Raw genomic sequence first — 20607 nt, 5'->3', positions numbered from 1 at the left:
TATATATATATATATATATCACAGATATATTATGGTAATAACCATTAACAGCATATGGCAATTGCATATAACTAGCTCTATCACACGTTTTTGTTTTACAGTACAGGTCGGTTATTATTATATTAATATATATGCTAAAAAGCTAAAATAATGGAAATGGCAGCCATTTTAAATTGTAATAGCTCAAAAATGTGTACAATATTTAGTTAACTGTTGTTGTCATTGTTATGAGTGAATTTCCAATTGAATGCTGCATTTTAATGACGTAAACTTACAATATTAGTGGCAATTTTAGGAAAAATGGCGGCCATTTTGAAACTGCTGGCAACCCCCCTTACGTATGAAAAAAAAATGTTGCACATACTTTTTTGATTTATCAATGTCTACTCTACATCATATCCAATTTTTTTTAAATATAGCAAAAAAAAAAATGCAACCTCTGATATTGCTACATTTCGGACTGGACTAATATCTTAATTTCTTTCTAAATAGAGTAATTTAAATACCATGGTTAGAGTAGAAATTAAAGACCAAAGACCACGGTTTGGCAAACCCAACTGAAAATTTGCCTTCGAATAAAAATTTTCTGAATATATAGTGATTTCTATGCAGTTTATTTAAAAATGATGATGATATGACTATAGTTACACATAAAAAATAATACACGACGTAAATTAAAGATGATGTTTTGTTATGTTGAATAACCTACCGATAGATTTAGTAGGACGGTGACGTTACAGATTGTCCCCTGAAAATGACAAAAAATAAATGAAATTATATATGTTTTTCTTTAATTGGACCATTTGTAAAAACATGCTCTGCATGAAAAATGCCGTCCATGTTAAATATGTTACAATACAATAACCTCTGCAGTAACATACAAATTATTAATTTGAGCATAGCAATTATTGAATTTAAGGAATATTACAAACTGATTCGTAAAGATCGTCAAAACTAAAATGGTGGTGGTGTTAGTTTTTATAAGGGATAGTTTACCTCATAATGAAAGAATCGACCTTTTTAAATGATATTGAACCTGTAAATAACCGTCAAAACAAACAGTGTGTTGTATATATCGGCCTTTAAAAATGCCAAGCATAAATACTTCAGTAAATATTGTTGATTTGCTTGCTGAGAAAGTTACGGTACTTAAAGAGAACACAGTAATTATGTTAATCGGTGGACTTGAATATTGACTATGTTTTAGATGAAAATGTCTCGGTTTTAGAGACTACAAAAAATTCGATTGTATCCTTCACCTGAACCCCTTCATGGGGAAAAGATTCCCTGGATATCTAAATAAATCTACGCCTACCCCTAATTGATTTCAAGTCTTCAGACGTTTTCTCAAAGACGACAAATTTTGTAGGCGCCAATGCTTTAAATAGAATTAGGCCTACCCTATGCTTGGTTTCGTCTGACATGCAAAAACATTGAAATTTGACTAAAATGGGATCTCTCCTCTCTAAAACCTTTTTCTTGGCCGCCGCTGGCCTCGCCCACTTAAGCGCGTTTTCCATGCAATCGTTCACCCTATCGGCGACAGTCGCCGACAGCTGTCGGAGGGTTGAACCTGGTTCAACTTGGCCGATTGCATTGCAGACGAATCAGGTTGTATTGCTTGTTACTCAGACCATGCTCAGACGCAATCGGCGGGGCCAGGAGAATCCAAAAACCCCCTCCCCGAGTGGGTCTAGGGGAAAATCACTGAAAACTCCGACAATTTAGGGATTTGAAAGGCTTACTTAAATGATTTTAGAGTTGAATATTTTGTAAAACTTACAAAGTTTTTTTTCTCCACGGCAGGGACCAGCCCTGGTCCCCCTGCCCATCTTTCCCGCCATTACTACGAATCTCCTTTGAGCAAACCCTTTTAAATGACCAACCAAACCAACCCAAATGAAATTTACCATGTATACATGCTAGAATGTTCCAAATCCTGAGGCCTATTCCCCTCCCTTCCCATCATACCCCTTCTCTTGAACTCCCATGGGGAATATACCGTATTCCTCTTGGCTCTCATAAATAGCTCATATATATTCCTGGCTTACAGGCCTTTAATTTTTTTTTCTCAAATTATGTAGGTTTACGCTTGAAAATTATCGTATCTGTGAAAAATCAAAGTTTTCACCATATTTCAGAGGACACTCGTGCGCATCGATTGATACCAAATAATTGTGTTATTTTTGTTGATGACTTTTACCTAAACCAACCAGACTAAAATGTCAACAACAGATTCAAGTACCGGTAAGTCATTATAACTAAGTGCATAATTACCATACAATCATGTAGTGGGTTGGTGGGGAGGGGGAGACTGGACCCGTTATGGAACAATTCATATTTAATTATAAATTTTGGAAAGTTCATATGCTTAATTCTCTATTCATGTGGTTTGTGTTGCGTCTGATGTGAATAGCTACTTTGATTTTGCGTGGTTGCCATAGAGACTCTCGGCCGAGAACATTTACTTCCCAGTTTGGTATGTGGTCATGTTGAGTGACAAGATCGGTGATGGCTGATTTGTGTACAGTGTTGGCAGTAGATGTTCTTGTAGCTCTTGTTCGAACACCTCCCGTGTTGTTATTGACATCAGATTGGTGTTCTTTGATACGCGTTTTAACTGGTCGCTCGGTTTTACCTATATAACAAATAATAAATAAATAAAATAATAAATTTACAATTTTCGCCTCATATTGACAAGGTTCACTGATAGTGGTCGAAACGTTGTAATGTAACTTTACCATTTTACAAATTGGTTCAACTAAAATGAAAAATATTTTTCTTCATCATATTGGAACTAGATGAAGAATTAAAATGGTGTGTAATTGTGAGGGTAGGGTAATTATGGTAGGATTAAATGGTATCGCTAAATCCTACAAGCCTCCCAAAACACACTGTAGAAAACCAAACAATTCAATTGTGATTGACTCACTTGGTATATCAATAAGAAAATTAAATATTCATAAGAACCTATTTTTTGGTTAAAATGTTGATTATTTTTGTGTGAAAAAATACTTGCAAATACACCACAAACCTCCAAACACACCGCGAACCCCACCCAAACCCTTTAATTATGATTGTAGAACTCTCTCTTTTTTTTTAAAATATAATTTGATGTTCATATCAACCCATTGTTTGTGGGTTTACCAATACCCGGATTGAATTTCTGGAAAATTGTGATTCCGCTTCCGTGAAATTGACAACAAATAAATTATTTTAGTATTAATAAATACATGATTTATGTTGATTTATTAATTATTTTGTTGCTATTTTTTTTAACATTTAAATGGAAAAAAAATAAAAAGTGTTATTCATGGCTTTTTTATCTTTGAATATTTTATCAGTGAATATGTAATTCCTGCAAAAAGTAAAATGTAAATGGCAATTTATTTGATGTTGGATTCCTTTTAAAAACTAAATTATTTCAGTTAAAAAAGATGTAATGATTAAAAAAAAATCAGTTTTAATACGGAATTTTATTATTGGGGCCATTTTACCTACCTGTCATTTGGGGCCAATTTTACAGGGGCCATTTTTCCGGGGGAATTTTTTCCTGCGCCGTTTTTACCGGGGCCGTTCTTACCGTACACCAGGAATATTTTATCTTTAATGACGTTGATATTAAATTACACTTAGTTTTGGAAGGAATATAAGATTACGAATTTTTAGATAATACTGTTAAAATTGCTAAAGTATTTGATATAATCTGTTAGACTTATGTTTAGAAGGCATGGAACCTTAGAAATGATGTACAGCGATCAATCTAAATTTTCTTTAATGTTGATTTAATGCACAATTGAGCTACATTGTTGTTGTTTGACAGAGCTTCTGTTTTTATACAATTTATATTCCGTATTTAATTTTGTTTTCCCATGATTGTTTACTGTTTGCTTATCATTTATTTTTATTTATTTATTTAGTTATTATTTATTTTTTTATTTTTTAGTTTAAAATGTCACTTGGCGTTGTAACACTGGATGAGTTCTTGCGATGCACAATGTGGATGGTTCTCGGAGGGTAGACAGTGAGTGGTTGGGGGCGGGGGTTCTCGGCATTTCGAATTGCATGCCTCAGCCGCCTTTTATTCATCAGGTCTTTGTTTGGGTTGTCTGAATGGTATCTCGCAAGAATTCATTTAATGTTAATTACTTTATTTTGTTTCAATTTCATTTATTTTGTCTATGTTTTTTATTGGATGCACACGGGGTTGTGTGCCGCTGTTACAAAAGTGTCATTCCAAATAAATTATTATTATTATTATTATTATTATTATTATTATTATTATTATTATTATTATTATTATTATTATTATTATTATTATTATTATTATTATTATTATTTATTATTATTATTATTATTGGCTTGAAAGCTGGGGTTAACCACACCTAATCAGTCCTATTCATTAATATAGACATTGTAGCAAGGATCTGGTTACTTTCTGATTTTAATACGATGAATTGTCACAATGTTCATGAACAGGAAAAATCAGACTGTGTGAAGCGAGCGAACAACAACAAATTCCAGGTATTAATAATGTTAATAACCAAATCAATCGGCTCTAACAAGCTTTACAAACCTTAACTACTCTTAACTAAAAAAAATATTAATTATCCAAAATTGCAGGCACTTCATCAGCCAATGGGCTGTCAATAAAGTTCAATAATGTGAACTTGCTGTCGGACCGTTAACTTGTACCCATAAAACCCTCCGTTTCCACAATCGGCTTCATTGCTCTTATTCCGTTCCGTTTCCCCCCACAAATTCCGATTCTCACTCGACCAATCCGTTACACGATCGGTATCTCAATACAATTCCAATATCGTTACTAATTCGGAATCATTTAAACTCTCTGTATCTTTACAATTTTGGTATCGTTTCAACTCCCTGTGTCGATACAATTTGGTATCATTCCAACCGAGCTCCAAATACTGTTTTCATTCACAACTACAAGCTTCATTTGTTTCATGATATCATAATTTAATAGAAAAACTCTATGCTATAAATATATACAAACACATTTTGAACGTTTAAAGAAGAGGAATCTATGGGTGTGAAAAATAGATCCCCCAACCGGCCCTCCGAACGCGGGACACGGCATCTGTTGCTGTCTATGCCATAGAAAGTCTGCTTTAAATCATAGTATGCTGCGTATTACTGTACATATAAATAATATAAACAAAATACGCAAATGTTAGAAATAGTATAATATACCATTGTTTATTCGGATTTCTTTATTTCTGCTATTGCTATGACTTTTAATAGGAATGTCTGACATGGAAGAGAAGAAAAATTTTCTTCGAGTAGTAACTGCTTTGAATTCTGAAGGAAAAAAGTGTTTGCGACGTTTACTTGACAACTACTTAAAGCATCACGATAATAATCTTTTGGACTACTATAAAAGTATAAAAGAGGAAAGAAGAGAAAAGTTCGAATATCTAATCGAACCATCCGTCATAAAAAATTTCGACATCACAGATTTACATGCTGCTTTACGTTATGTACATGACAAGAACACGACATGGGAAGGGTGGGGAGAGGGAGAGAGCGATGAGATGTTCAAAGCTGCTACAAATATTAAGAATATGCGCAACAGACTATTTCATCTACCCTCTGAGAATTTGAAGTATGACGACTTCAAGGATATTATGGATAAATTGAAGGAAAACATCATTAAGTTAGGTGGTGAGGCTCAAGTAGTTGACGATTTTAGGAATGAACAATTTGGTTCTCCTATAGTCATACAAGCGTTTCTGGAAATAGTACATGATTCTAAGAAGTATTTTGAACAGGAGGAAAGACGTGAGTATGCATTCTTAATATAGAATTCTTAATAAGAAAATCAAAACAACGGTAATGGTCACACAACACATTGAACAAAATTAACATTGAGTATATTCAGATTACTAGCTTGCTCATCACTTGGAAATTTGAAGCAGAGGCGGGTCCAGGGAGAAAGGGACTGTGCCCTGAAAAAGAATAGAAAAAAAGAGAGAAGAGAAGGAAAGAGATTGGGATCACGGTAGTCTTATTCCAACAAGCAAACTTTCGATTTAATATCGAAGTGTCTGTGGTCAAGTATTTCTGAACATAAATCTTACCCTCGGTCCTTCCCCCTCCCCCGGCACTGTGCTTTGCACGTCGCATTGCCCCCTACCCGGATTCCCCCATAGTCGTTTCTTGGACAAAATGAAAATTTATCTTAGTATTTTTTTAATTATATGGATTGATAAACTATTATTAGCACTGGCATTGATTTACCAACTTTATGCTTCTTAAATTTTCATTGAAGATGCCTAATAATAGGCCTATCACCCACCATAAAATATATATTTAAAAAAAAATGAAAATGGGAAAACTCGGAGCCACAGTTCCTATCGCAAAAAACTGACAAATATGTTGTGAACTGAGGCGATTTAACCTCTCAATTCTATATAGTAACCTAACACACACAAATTCGATTATAATGCTTATTATATTCATCTTTGAATTGTGATGATATTTTGATATTATTCAGCAATATGTTGTCATCATCATCCTCCTTTTGTTTTTGTATAAATTATTGTTTGAAAAATAAAATTCTTTCCAGATGATAGATACATACAAGAATCCGTTGACGTTAGTCAGTCATTCCGTAAGTATTTCATTCTGAATTTTTAGCATTATTTAATGAATACGAAATACGTCAGCTGTATAATGTTTGTCTCCGATGCACATTATTCATTTGACATGTGAAATATAGGCATAGGTCTAATCTATGAGTTATTTATTTAGTTTACTTGCCCTGAATAAAATTTACATAATAATAATTATATTAATAGAAATAACTGTCGCATGCCTTAGGAAATAGCACCTCTCATAGTATTTGAAACAGGGCAATACAAACATGCTTTGTAGAATCAAATTGCTATCACATGAGTAAACCTTCATATATTTTGTGTGTGTGTTTAAGCCTCTGGAATACAGTCATTAAACATATCGGCGCTGGAAGTGATGCAGAATAGCTCGATTACATTTTCAACGACACCACGAAGTAAATTTTGAATTTTACTATTATTTTTAGTTTAATATAGGGCCTAATGATTTCAAAGAAATTTAAAATTGAGTTCTATGCCGTTTCTAGTACAATATAAAAAAACAATAGATAATTTATTTAATAACTCATTAACTTTACTTCCAATAATACATAAATTTGTTTTAAATTTTTTGCTGATTGCATATATTTAACTAATAAAAATCATTAAACTGACTAGGCCTACCAGCCAGTTTAGATATAATTAAAAGTCATTGATTTAATTGTCTATTAAAAACAGAATTACAGCTCGCCCTCCAATTCTAGAGCACGTTTGGGACTGAAAATGTGGGGTGGACTCGGTTCTATCGAGCACATTTTGATCATAATGTAATCATGTTTTAACAATCCAATTCTAGAGCACATTTGGGACTGAAAATTTGGGGTGGACTCGCTTCTATCTCAGTTCAACACAGATAGTATAGTTTTAAAAACATACATATAGGCCTATGATTGACAGGTGACGTCAATTGATCATAATGTAATCATGTTTTAACAAGTATTGATAAACTAGTTTTAACGACCTGCTCATATCATTTGTTTATCATTTATTTTTATTATGTTTTATTTTTGTATGTTTAGGCCTATACCTAATGAAATGTTTATACAATTTGTTTTTGCAGATGTTAACATTTCACGCATGCGAATTGACAGAGAAAGCCGTGCAAACTTTGCCAATGAATTAGTACAGCCGCATACCAAAATATCAGTGCAACGTCAAGGTTTGAGAAATTTTAGTTAAAAATCAAAAAGTTCATGCTTTAACTGAACGGTATAAACAACGGGCCTCGGATGTCAAATAGCCAGGTGGCAAGAGGCCGGGTAGCACCGGGCCTAGTTGCTAACAAAAGGCCGAATGGTAACCAGCCTAGGTGGCTGGCGAAATGCTGGATGGCAAAGGGCCAGGTGGTAATCAGTGGCGTAACGCCTATGCGCTCTCATGCGGTGGTCCGCATGGCCCCGAATTCTAGGGGCCCCGAAGGGGCCTTACCCATAGGTTCCTCGATGTAGCATCCTGACCAAAAAGGACTTTGTTGAAAATAACACCATAATGTGTCTCTGAAATCGACTGTAGGGCATATATCTCGGGCCCGGGACCCCACTAAGTTTGTAAAAAAAAAAAAAAAAAATTAAAAATGGAGATAAAAATAAAATTACATTCACAATTTTAAGATTGTGAGTGCAATTTCCGGCCATCTAGACGTGACATAATAACATTTTCTTATCTCAGCCCCACAAAGGCAACATCATAATGTGCGTCTGAAATCGACTGTAGGACATATCATATTATATCCCTTGGCGGAATAATGAGTGAGGGAGGCGGGGAGCTGCCGGCCCGGGGGCAACACTAAATTTGTCAAAATATTTTTTAACTGGAGATAAAACAAAATATATTCACAATTTTATATCTGTGAAGTTCCATTTTCGGCCATCTAAAGGTGTCATAGGCCTATTCATAAATTTTCTTACCTCAGCTCAACTGTGAAAGTAACTCCCTGGCCTCAATTTTCTGGATCCATATTATATCCTTTATTCGTCGTTAAAAATATTTAGAATAACAATGCACATCTAAAATCCCACGATGGAATTGGTGACTAGGACTCAAAAAGGCCCCCTCCCCCAGTTTCAGAAATACACTGTGCCCCCGACCCCATCGTTACACCACTGGTGGTAATGGCCATGTAGCAACAGGCGGAACCAGTTAAACCTAATTTAAATATTATTTAGTATGATATCCAAGCTGCGACCTATATGCTTTTCTAGCTTAAATTTTCTAGTTTGCCCACATGCCAATTTCCATATATAGTATTCAAATGCAGTATGTTCCTATTCGAGCAATAGGCATTGTTATTATTATTATTATTATTATTATTATTATATTATTATTATTATTATTATTATTATTATTATTATTATTATTATTATTGTTATTATTATTATTATTATTATTATTATTATTATTAATTTTATGTATATGTTTATGCCATATTCCATAGTTGTTTGCTTCAAAGCTTAATGTTGTGTAATTTAAAGATCATCAATTTTTACATAATTTTCTCTCTTCAAAGAGCAAGTTGCAAAATATGGTGGAGCTCAAGCATCAAGCTCCGATCAAACAACAGAATCAAGGGTTTGAATATTGTATATTTTTCATAATTAGAAAAATAGTATATTTGTAGAAGAGTAGGCCTATGTGGTAAAACACCCATAGCAATTGAGTTTAATTCAGAGAATTGGTCAAATAATTTATTACTCTAAATATTAGACAGATTTTAAAATAATTTTTCGCGAATTTTAATGAAATTATAAAAATATTCTAATTGATTATCAGCCAATTTAAAATTGTTAAATGACGAGAAAACATCGAACGTTAAATTAAAATATAACGTGCTAATGGAAATGCTAATTTATTCGTATACGTATAAGTAAAAAAAAATTTAAAATACGTATTATATGTTTGGGATCAGGTTTTGTGAACGATTTTAACAATCACCGCCATTTAATTCTCTGGGAAGGATAAAACATTTATATTACGAGTATTCGAATCTGTATCCCAATGTTCGTTTGATATATGCGTGTAATTCTGATTGGTCAACAACCACCATAACATAGGCAAAGGCCTAATTTTAAATCATGTTTCGTGCCATGGAGAGATATTGTTTTCTTTTTATTTATTTATACAGTATTTAAACATTATATTATATTTTTGTACTTTGCTCTACTTTTCAGATGTGATTGAGAAGAAAATGATGAAGCTTAGAAAATGTATTGTCACAGTAGCTATAGAATGTACATAGGCCTACTGTAGTTTTCATGATTTGAATACATTGATGTCCGTTGGTTCAGGTACGGTATATAAGATGTGATAGAGAAGAAAATAAGCTTAGAAAATGTTTGCATTGTATTTTCATTGTAGCTATAGAATGTACATACAGGAGTTTTTATGATTTGAATGTCCGTTGGTTAAATTAAGATGTGATTGAGAAGAAAATAATGAAGCTTAGATGAAAATGTTTGCATATTTTCATTGTGGCTATAGACTGTATGTAAATAGTTTTCATTATTTTACTACATTGATGTCAATGTTGGACATAATTAAAATGATTTTAAAATGCTTTTCAATAATTTGAAAGCTATTAGCGATATCGTAATTTTATAGTAAATGTTCCTAATATTTTTAACAAATTTCTTAATGCTACTTAGTAATAATAGGCCTAATCGTCATTTATGTAGCGTCATTTATGTAGAGCCATTTCCTCGCGGTTGCACAAGAGCGCCTGTTAGGGAGCAGAATCAGTGAACCATAAGAAAAACTACAATTCAGTGTAAAATTATTAATTTGTCATATTTTAAAATGTTGTACCGAACACTTTCAGCAAGTAGTATATAGTCAAATAGTTATGTAATAGTCTTCGTTTTATTTGCTAATATACAAAACATACACTTTAGTATGTTTTGCATGGATTTAGAGAAGACAGTTGCCCTAGGATATAGAGTAAAATAAAATCCCGGCTGTCCAACATCATAATCATCATCACCATGCCGCCGCCACCATTATTTCTCCATCCCATTATTCCTCCAACCGGATTTACTCTTACAACTCACAGGATGCTAGCAGAGTGTCTATACTTGCCAGAAGCGGGCAGTAGACACAAAAATTTTAATCAACTGTATGTGTACTTGCATAAAGACTTACACAAATTTCAGTAACTTAACGACATTGTACACTGGCAATGTCAGAAACCTGCTCAACCTACTGGATCACAGGGATCCATGAGAACACAAGAGTCCAATGTCCTCCTGACTGATGGTATTATTCATAACCAAAGTCAAGGTTGCTTTTCCTTTGCTCACATTATTGTGAGGAGTATAATTAATAAAATTGATCACTTTAGAATATTGTTATCCAAAAATCCATTTGATGTCATCTTTTTAAATGAAACGTTTTGTGACTCATCAATCTCAGCGAACGACGATATTAATCTTCCTGAATATTCCCTTGTAAGGAAAGATATAAATCGCCACGGGGGAGGGCCTGACTTTTAGTCGTCGAGAAAACTTAGAAACAGATGATGTCGAATGCATCCGGGTTGAAATTAAATGCAAAAAAGGCGGCCTATACTTATCTGTTCTATTTATAGACCGCCCTCAAGTTCGATTGCCTTTATTGACAAATTGAATGAAATTATCGAAAAAAGCGTCTTGTGAATGCAAACAAATAATTGTACTTGGTGATTTTAACAATGATATATCAGACGACAAAAATAGTACCAATCTTTCATCCACATGCTTCTATTTGTTTCAAATGACGCAACTCATACACGACCTAACCCGCGTCACTAATTCCATCCAAACCACGATCGATCTTATTGTTAGCTCGAAGCCTGAGGTAATACTTGAATGTGGTGTCTTACCTGTACTCATTAGTCGTTATGTTAATTTTAGATGTTTTAACAACTTAGATAATGAAACTTTCCAACGCGATCCCCTGAATGTCATGGGAAAATGTTCTAACCTGTCACAGGGTTGAGGAGGCATAGAGTCTATGGCACTCTCTATCTATGGGTGTCATTAACCATCACGTTCCGATAAAATCCAAACGCGTTCGAAGTACCTCTTTACATTGGCTTGATGTTGAAATTACCCGACTTATGCGTCAACGCGATCGCACTCATGAAATTGCAAAACAATTTAATTCTCAAAACGATTGGGACGCATACAAAAGACTACGGAATATCGTAACTAACAGCATCCGTAAAAAGAAAAACGAATATTTCACATCATCCATTGAAGCATCAAAGGTAATGCATCAAAGGTGATGAAAAGTTAAAAGAGGCTCTTCCGAATAAACCGAAATCAGTTCCAAATTCTATCACTTCCAAAAATGGAAAAAATGTTAAATATCAAGCCGAAATTGCTGATATATTTAATGAACATTTCTCCACAATTGGAGGACGTATGGCAAGTAGTGACGACGTCACGCGCGAATTCGAAATGGACAATGTCAATTTATCTTTTTCTGAACCAATTCAGTCATGTACTCTGCCTAATATCACGGAAGATTTTGTTCGAAAACAAATCACATCAATGTCGGCTAGCAAAGCAACTGGTCCGGATGGCGTTAGTGTAAAAATGTTGAAGCTTGTTAATATTGGTGGGAAATTGTCAACATCTTTGCTATTAAACACTGGCGTGCCACAAGGATCTATTTTGGGACCACTTTTATTTATTATTTATACCAGTGATTTGCCACCTTGTATCTCTCTAAAAAGTAAACTATTTATGTATGCTGTTGACTTAACGTTAACCTGTTGCTCCTCCAGTGTTAAGGATATTGAAAATAAATTAAATGTAGCATTGGAAATAGTTAACGATTGGGCCATTAGAAACAAACTTACAATTAATTTAAACAAGACTAAATCCATGCTCGTTGGATCCAAAAAGAAAATTTCCAACGTAGACTTTAATGTCACTCTTGCCCATACTGTAATTGTTAGAACGAAATCATTAAGTGTCTTGGTGTCATCATTGACGAAACTTTTGAGTTGGACACTACATGTTGAATTTGTCAAGAAAACAGTTTCATCCAAACTGGGTACTATGTTAATTAGAATAGGTAATTGTGTCCCCAAAGAAGCCTAAACACCCTGTTCGTAAGCTTAGTTAGGCCATCTTTGGACTATTGCTGCACTGTATGTGGAGGTCGTTACATATTCCACAATAACTTACTTAACAAGTGTATAAAAAGAGCAGCTAGGATGGTTTTAAGGTGTGATTTTCTTACCCCATCTGCAGATATGTTTGCACAACTCAGTTGGCTTTCGTTTTCTGAAAGGGTTACGTATAAAAAGCTATACTTGTTGATACATTTATTAAACAATTGACACCTTTATACATGATAAACCTTTTCACACCGTTATTGCAAGCTCTTGAAACGAGACAGTCAACTATTATGAAGTTGAAGGTTCCTTTTTCGAAAAGCGAAAGTTATTCCACGAGTTTTAAGGTGACCGGGGCGAATATATGGAATGACTTAGATATTGATTTGAGAACTGCGACTTCTCTAAACATATTTAAATACAAATTGTACGAGGCACTAATTAAGAAAATATAACCAGTTACGACCATGTGCTTTAAATGCAGGGCCCCAATGGAAATCAGTGTTTTAACTGTTTGGGCTACCCTGGGTAAATAAATGTAAATAAATAAATAAATGAAAAAAGGATATCGCCTCCTTTCCGGCTGATGTCACTGGTTTACCATATTTATAGTTTTACATTTGTTGATATTTCAATATCTAAATAAATCTATGAGAAATAATTGGAGGTCTTCGTTGTTTGGGTCTTTCGTCTTCGTTTTGTAGACACCCATGTAGGGTGTCTATAAAATGAAGACCCTTGAAAATTTCACAAACAGACGCCCAAAAAAATTCGTAATTTTGATTTTGTGACAGCCTGGTGTATTATCATCAAAATAAAAGAGAAAAAATAGGGGTCTTCGTTTTTGGGACTTCGGTCTTCGTTTTATAGACACCCGTTTCGAAGAAGCAAGTTTCCAAAGTTTAATGAACAACCTTTGACAACAAATGTTCCATTTTAACTGCATGAGGTGAGCGACCTTCGGTGGATCATAAAATGAAAAAACTCCGGACTGAACATGGAAGAATATAATTGACTGACTCTGATTTCCGAGTGTCAATGTAATATGGCAATTAACTCAACACTGCCTCATCATCAACCTCATCATCATCATCACCATCGTCAGCACTACCATCATTATTATCATCACCATCACTAACTACCATCACCATTGTTATCTACTCCAAACAATCACAGACACGGGGAGAGTAAATGCGTAAGCAGGCCTTCTGTACACTTATTGTGTATTATACCGTATTCAATTTAAAATCTTGGTACTTTCATCATATTAGCCTACTGGTTAAGTTAAAGATATTTATCATTTTATGCATTACGCAGCTTTTTTAGATATTAGGCATAGTGAATAAAATTTCTATGGTATGCATATTGTGTAGATTTTGTTTATTCCTGTGTTGATAGTTAATTTGCTGATGTATGATTGAGGGAAAGGGAGTATTATGCGTACTCCTTTGTACGGTGATCGTGGATGATTCTCTTTGAGTTCCATTAAAATATCTTAATCAATTGTAGATACGCTATGTAAAATATTATTGGAAGTTTAGTAACCTACCGGTATCATACACTGGCAACGAAAAAAGAGTATATCAAACTCCTTTCCAGATGATGTCACAGTTTTAGCATAGGCATGTCTGTTTTTACTGTTGTTGCTATTTAAATTCCTAAATAATCAATTCTTTAAGTAAATCTATGTAATTTGAAGAGGACATTAAATAAGATTTCAGTATTCTGGACACATTGGTTCATCATAATTATTTATTTTTTATTATTGTTATTAATTTTATTATTTGTTAATATGATTATTAAAATGGTGATAGTGATGATGATGATGATGAGGATGAGGATGATGATGATGATGAGGATGAGGATGATGTCACGGCAATAAAAAATAAATGATCATTTTAGCCTCTTTGTTTTCGCGGTCACTAATGCTTTTAACATGCACGAGAACAGCTAATCAGGAGGCCTGCGGAATAGGGATAGAAAGAGAGGTGGTTGGGGTGGGGGCAGTAGCGGCGCCAGCGCCTGAAATCTGGGGAGAAAATGGGAGGCATGGTATCATTTTTTTAGGGGGTGGGGGGGAGGTCCCTGACGAGAGCAAAGTTTGCGTGGTCGGGCGTCGATTGAAATGTTTCGAAAGTGGTCCAGAGGCGGAGCACCTAAAAATATGACGAGTTAGGGGTTTCAGCGGCTTATTTAATCGATTTTATCTCCTAATATGTAGAAAATACATATAATTTTTTATCTCGACGACAATTGTGGTTTTTCTTCTTTTTTTCTTGGGGAAGGGATATCCCCTTGCCACAACTGGGTGGTGGGTGGGGGGCGCAAAAGAGGGAAAAATACAAATTCATAAATTAGATGTATTACTTAGATATTAAATACCTGCAACTATTTCAAAATGATCGAAGATTGATTTCAAATGGATTGAAGTTGAAGTCGAATAATATGTAAGTCAATATCCACAGACCTACTGTTTCCTCTAAAATACTTTCGACTTTATGCGGGGTGTTTGTTTATAGCCCACTGGACACATACAAGGGAACCCCAAAACATTCTTCTCTTGAACTCCCCTTCGGTCCTCGAATGCCACTCTCGCCACCAACAAAATTCTGTATCCGCCACTATGGCTGTGAATTTTAATTTAGATTCTTTTCTGCAACACTCATGCAGTACTGAACTACCGAATACTTCAGCCAAACACTAAATTGGAACCAGCTTAGGCTATTTTGAATAATTAAATGCAAACCGATTTGTTTACTGCTGTTCATTCTCGTTTTCAATGAGCAATGAATAGGGTGTGAACAGATAGGGGATAGCTTTGGGTGAGTAACGTCAATATCAATATCGAGTAGTACATTACTTATTAAATTATGGATGTTACTGTCCTAATCCAATCCGTACAAAAAATAACATCCAATCACATTTAGGAATTCGTATAAGACTGTTGTAAATGTCTCTTTCAAATATAGGCAGCATGGCTAGTTGCATGATTGTATTGTCTGCAGGCATAAACATGACTTGCATGTCGAATGCTATTTACAGTATAAACAGCAGTCAGTCTTCTTATGTAATTTAAGGAAATTATCAAATCAATCAATCAATCAGTTTTAATCAATCAATCAATCAATAATGATGGTTTAGTTAATATATCTAGTTAATATAATCAATCAATCAAACATTTATCTTAGTTAATATATCTAGTTAATATAATCTAGTTAATATATCTAGTTAATATAATCAATCAATCAATCAATCAATCAAACCTTTTTAGAATTTTAAAATGCATAGGGCCTAGATATTATGATGGCTTAGTTAATACATCTAGTTAATATAATAAATCAATCAATCAAACAAACATTTTTGTTAATATATCTTAGTTAATATATCTAGTTAATATAATCTAGTTAATATATCTAATTAATATAATCAATCAATCAATCAAACATTTTTAGAATTTTAAAATGCATAGGGCCTAGATATATTAACTAAGCCATCATTATTGATTGATTGATTGATTAAAACTGATTGATTGTTTTGATTGATTGATTGATTGATTGATTGATAGATTTCTTAGGGGAAAAAAAAGAAAAGAATACCGTTCCTTAGTCTATCATTTCCACCTGCTATAGGTATATTAGTGTGTATGATGGTTAAGATAACACAAAGGCTGATGCGTATAAATATTAATGTAGACCTACTTAACGCTATGTAGTGCAATAACCTGAAGGAAAATCACTAGTTGAAACACACTTTTCTTAACTAGATACCTCTTGCCTTTATAGTGTAACACTTGTAATAATTGAATTGGGGGATACCTGTTGATGATCACGACACTGGGGCTACTCAGTGTCACGCATTTATAATTATGTGACTCTTATGTCATTGAGGGTTGGGGAAGCTAAGTTACGCCTATAATACAGGCCAGGCCATATACGGTTTATTGCACCATGATATTCATTATCAGGTTATAGAATTATAATGTAGTGTTTACATAATATAAATGTTGAAATGCTGAGTTGCTACAAGTATATATTGCGAGAAAGCACAACAAAAGCGGATCCAGGAATTTTGAAAAGAGGGGAACGGATTTCTCAATAGAGCAAAATGAGAGTCGTTGTAGGAACGGGGCCCGGGGCCGTCATAAAAACAAATCTTATCGCCTGCCCAGAAGTACGCTGTTGCGCATTCTATTAAAAAATCCCTGTGATATTGAATTAGGCTTACTCAATAATGGTATATAGGGCCTAACTCTGCATAGTTTATGCTGTTAAAAAATATTGTAACAGTTTTTTTTTTTTGTTGAAATAAAAAACCGAGGGTGGCAAAGCCGAGAGGGAGTGTTCCCCCGTTCCCCTCTATAAATCCGCTCCTAGACTAACGTATGAAAATATGCTTACGAGACAGTTGAATGAATACTGTCGAACAAACTAATTTCTGGCATCGTTTGCGAGGTTGGCGGGACAATGTACCTCTTTCCGGAGCGTACTACCAAGCTCAACAACTGACAGGCAAAAAGAACTAGGAATACGTGCTTGTCTCACAATGACCTTAGCAATAATTTACAAGGGACAGGGGCTGAGCGGTCTATTAGAGGTAGCCTAATTTTGCAATTCATATTAATTTAAGTCAAATCAAGATATATGCTTCATCTCAGTAAGTTTCACAATAAATAAAAATATATATAACCATTTTTTTTAAATACATATAAGATATATTTTATAAAATAAATCAGAGTACGAAATAAACGGAAATTACTGTGCATGGTATACTAATTTGATTTAATTTAATCGCAGGTATTTTTAATGTAAATTATTTTAATAAGTAGTTTTTATATTTTAAGACGATTTTGTACTGTTTTATGGATGTTTTTGTACCTTAGATCCATGATAAAGAGCGTAAGCTCGAAAGCTTGATAATTAAAGACACGTTTTGTTTCATCCAAGCCTCCGACTATTTCTTTCATCTATCATACCATGAGGCACGTTTCAACAGGCTCTGCATGCAATCAATTTCTTTCAGGCTCTAAATGCAATCAATTTCTTTCGCAAGATAGCCGTTAACACTGTTAAATTATATATAAATCATCAAAGAAAGGTAAATAATATATTTATAATAATAAGGACATAGTCCTGTAAATAGTCCTGACATAGTCCTGTAAATAAATGAATAAAGTAATTGTGTGATAAAATGCCTCTGGCGGGACTCGAACCTGCGACCTCTCGCTGTCAAGGCGAGCGTCATAACCATTAGAGCACGGAGGCTTCATGGTTGAACAGATTCAAATACCACCAGATACACTCCATTACACGCTAGTTACGGCTAGATACAAACGGTTGCACATAATATAAGTCAAGATAGCCGTTAACACTGTTAAATTACATATAAATCATCAAAGAAAGGTAAATAAAGGACATAATAATACATCGTGTAGCATAGCTCTCAACGAATGTAGTCCTGTAAATAAATGAATAAAGAAATTGTGTAATAAAATGCCTCTGGCGGGACTCGAACCTGCAACCTCTCGCTGTCGAGCGTCATAACTATTTGATAAGAGCATGCGTTTTTTATGTTCACAGCAGAAGAGATCCCCATAGATGACTTGGTCACAGAGGCAAAGGTGTATATATGTGTGTGTGTGTGTGTGTGTGTGTGTATGTGTGTAATGTCCATGAGGGACCCTTCCATAGGAAGAAGCGTACTATCAGTTTAATTGTTAAACTTATTTTACAGGGGTCCCAAGTCTCCCGGAACTGCCGGGAGTCTCCCTGAAATCGCAAGCCAGCAAGAATCTCCCGCGGAATTAACCCATCTCTGCAAATTCATAATTGTGCATGTTTTCACTGTTTTATTTTCAAGGTCATAGCAGATGGGTATCACTGTGAAGCAAAATTAAATGAAATATGTTAGGAAAGCTCACTAACCAGATCAGTGGCAGATTCAAGGGAGGGGGAAGCCGTCCCTTGCCCCTAAATATTTCAAAATTATGAAAAAATTGAGTAGAAAAGAAAATTATATTAAAATCCTGAGAGGGCCATTCCGGCTACCTCGAGGTGCTGTAATCATACATCTTCTTACTATGAGCACCAACCATAGTGAGGCTGATATTGGTGTAGACCCTCCATCTGTAAAAGTCCATCTCTTCCCCCACCCTTTGAGCTGCCTCCGCAGATCTCCCAGAAATTAGGTGATGTGTTCGCTTCTGCTAGGCTTTATACCGAGTTTAATTGTGGTTAATTCTTGGTTTATTTATGGCAGACAGACGAAATTGGTATACCCCCATGGACAAATCTACCAAGTGATGAAGACATACAGGTCTACCTAATAGAGCACGAAGATTGAAGGGCGATCAAGCTTTTTTTTAATGAAAAGGTCCTTAGTTTTAAATGGGCCCAGTCCTACCATGGAAACTTTGTTTACATCGGTGCCTAGAAAAAATATGAAATAATTATGATGATGAGATGATAATTTTGATGGTGATGATAAGATGACAATGACGGTGATGATGGTGATGACCATGATAAGAATCCGTATATATTTACTCAAAAAATAATATCATAAAAAGTGGTCCGGCCAAAGCCAGTGCGGCCGGTTCGGTTCCAAAGGCCCTGGCCAAAGGCCGGGTGGCAATTGGCTGGTTATGGCCAGGTGGCAACAGACCGAAACCCGTATTGTTTAAACGTCCCTAAAATTGTAAGGATTTTTAAAAAAAATTAGTTGAAAGTGAATTATTGGCTGATACAAATTATGCAACTATTTTTTTCTGAATGTTTATGTTTTGACGTAGGTCTTGTTGCGATATAGGCATAATTTTTTATAGGCCCTATACAAAAACTACAGGCTAACAAAGCATGTGGTCGTCATAATGTTCGTCAATAATCCAGACAACGTCATTACGGTTTTTATCTTTGGAAACTTGCCACAGATCATTAACCGTCAGCTGTGGTTGTTCGGCTATCAGGTTCTCAAACATATATCCCGATGCATTATAGGATAGCACTTTATCACTTCTGCTATCCCAGTTACGGATAATGTCTTTTCTGATGTTAAAATGCTCAGCGAAATTCTGCCAGTTACTTCCACCATGTACATGCACATTTATACACCGTTCAATCTCTTCTCGAATGGAGATGGGCATATCTGCGAGAACCTCAGTTCTATTTCTTTTTTCCATTATTGGTTTCTAAATAAATAACATAAAACAGTTGAGAAAATATAATTGAACCTAAGATTAATAAAATAATTTTTCTATGAAATATTACGCAAAAAATAATGAATGGATCATCATAAAATTTAGTGGATTAGTACATAATGTATTCAAAGAAAGAGGAAAAGTGTCAAAGGTCAAAGTCACGGAAATTCTCTCTCCGAGCATAAAGGAAATAATGGAATGGCCTGCCTGCTTAGTGTTCGGTATCCAGGCACAGGGTGGAAAATAATGTAATCGTCCATCATACACGGCCTGCATCATCATCAGGCACAGGGCAGAGGTATGCATATATTAAAATGCATGTATAAAAATAAAATGTAGTATATTGTGCTGTCCAATGTGAGTAGAAACTGTGATTGTTCTACGTGTTTGATGATTATTTTACGTTTTTGATGATTATTAGAATGTACGCAATAAAACTAATAAATGTAGTCATAAAATCCTGATATTTGGGCCCTTATGTGCTAAAATCTTGTGCACCTGGTCATATTGGATTTCCGCCATTGGCCAGTCTCTCGTCTACTTTGAAAACAAAAAAAATGTTGGCAGCTAGCATGGTAGGGCACAGTAACCGTGGGCCTAACTTTGCCTACTGAGGTACTTCCAGTCGTTATAATCAAGTGTACTCCAAAATTTGTAATGTCTTCGTCTGTGCGCTGCAGGGGTGGCGC

The 20607-nt window shown here is 34.7% G+C and overlaps 1 protein-coding gene across 3 annotated transcripts in view; it reads left to right on the top strand.

The window, feature by feature from the left end:
* The window catches only part of LOC117113115, a 28546-nt gene extending 14470 nt beyond the window's left edge, over positions 1–14076 (top strand). For 2 of the 3 annotated variants that reach the window (XM_033256359.1, XM_033256358.1), the window contains exons 2-8: positions 2085–2247; positions 5263–5799; positions 6587–6631; positions 6950–7030; positions 7693–7791; positions 9139–9200; positions 9800–14076. In XM_033256359.1, the coding sequence (XP_033112250.1) occupies positions 2223–2247; positions 5263–5799; positions 6587–6631; positions 6950–7030; positions 7693–7791; positions 9139–9200; positions 9800–9805 (855 nt within the window). In that variant the 5' untranslated portion in view covers positions 2085–2222 and the 3' untranslated portion in view covers positions 9806–14076. The remainder of the gene's footprint in view (positions 1–2084; positions 2248–5262; positions 5800–6586; positions 6632–6949; positions 7031–7692; positions 7792–9138; positions 9201–9799) is intronic. The other variant, XM_033256360.1, reaches the window with a different exon arrangement.
* Positions 14077–20607: the final 6531 nt, after the last annotated feature.

This window comes from Anneissia japonica, unplaced genomic scaffold, assembly GCF_011630105.1.
Source record: "Anneissia japonica isolate Jap-2015-1 unplaced genomic scaffold, ASM1163010v1 scaffold1812_len1207588_cov181, whole genome shotgun sequence".
Taxonomy (NCBI): domain Eukaryota; kingdom Metazoa; phylum Echinodermata; class Crinoidea; order Comatulida; family Comatulidae; genus Anneissia; species Anneissia japonica.
The sequence above is the reverse complement of the archived record's forward strand: the minus strand, read 5'-3'. Positions and strand labels throughout refer to the sequence as shown.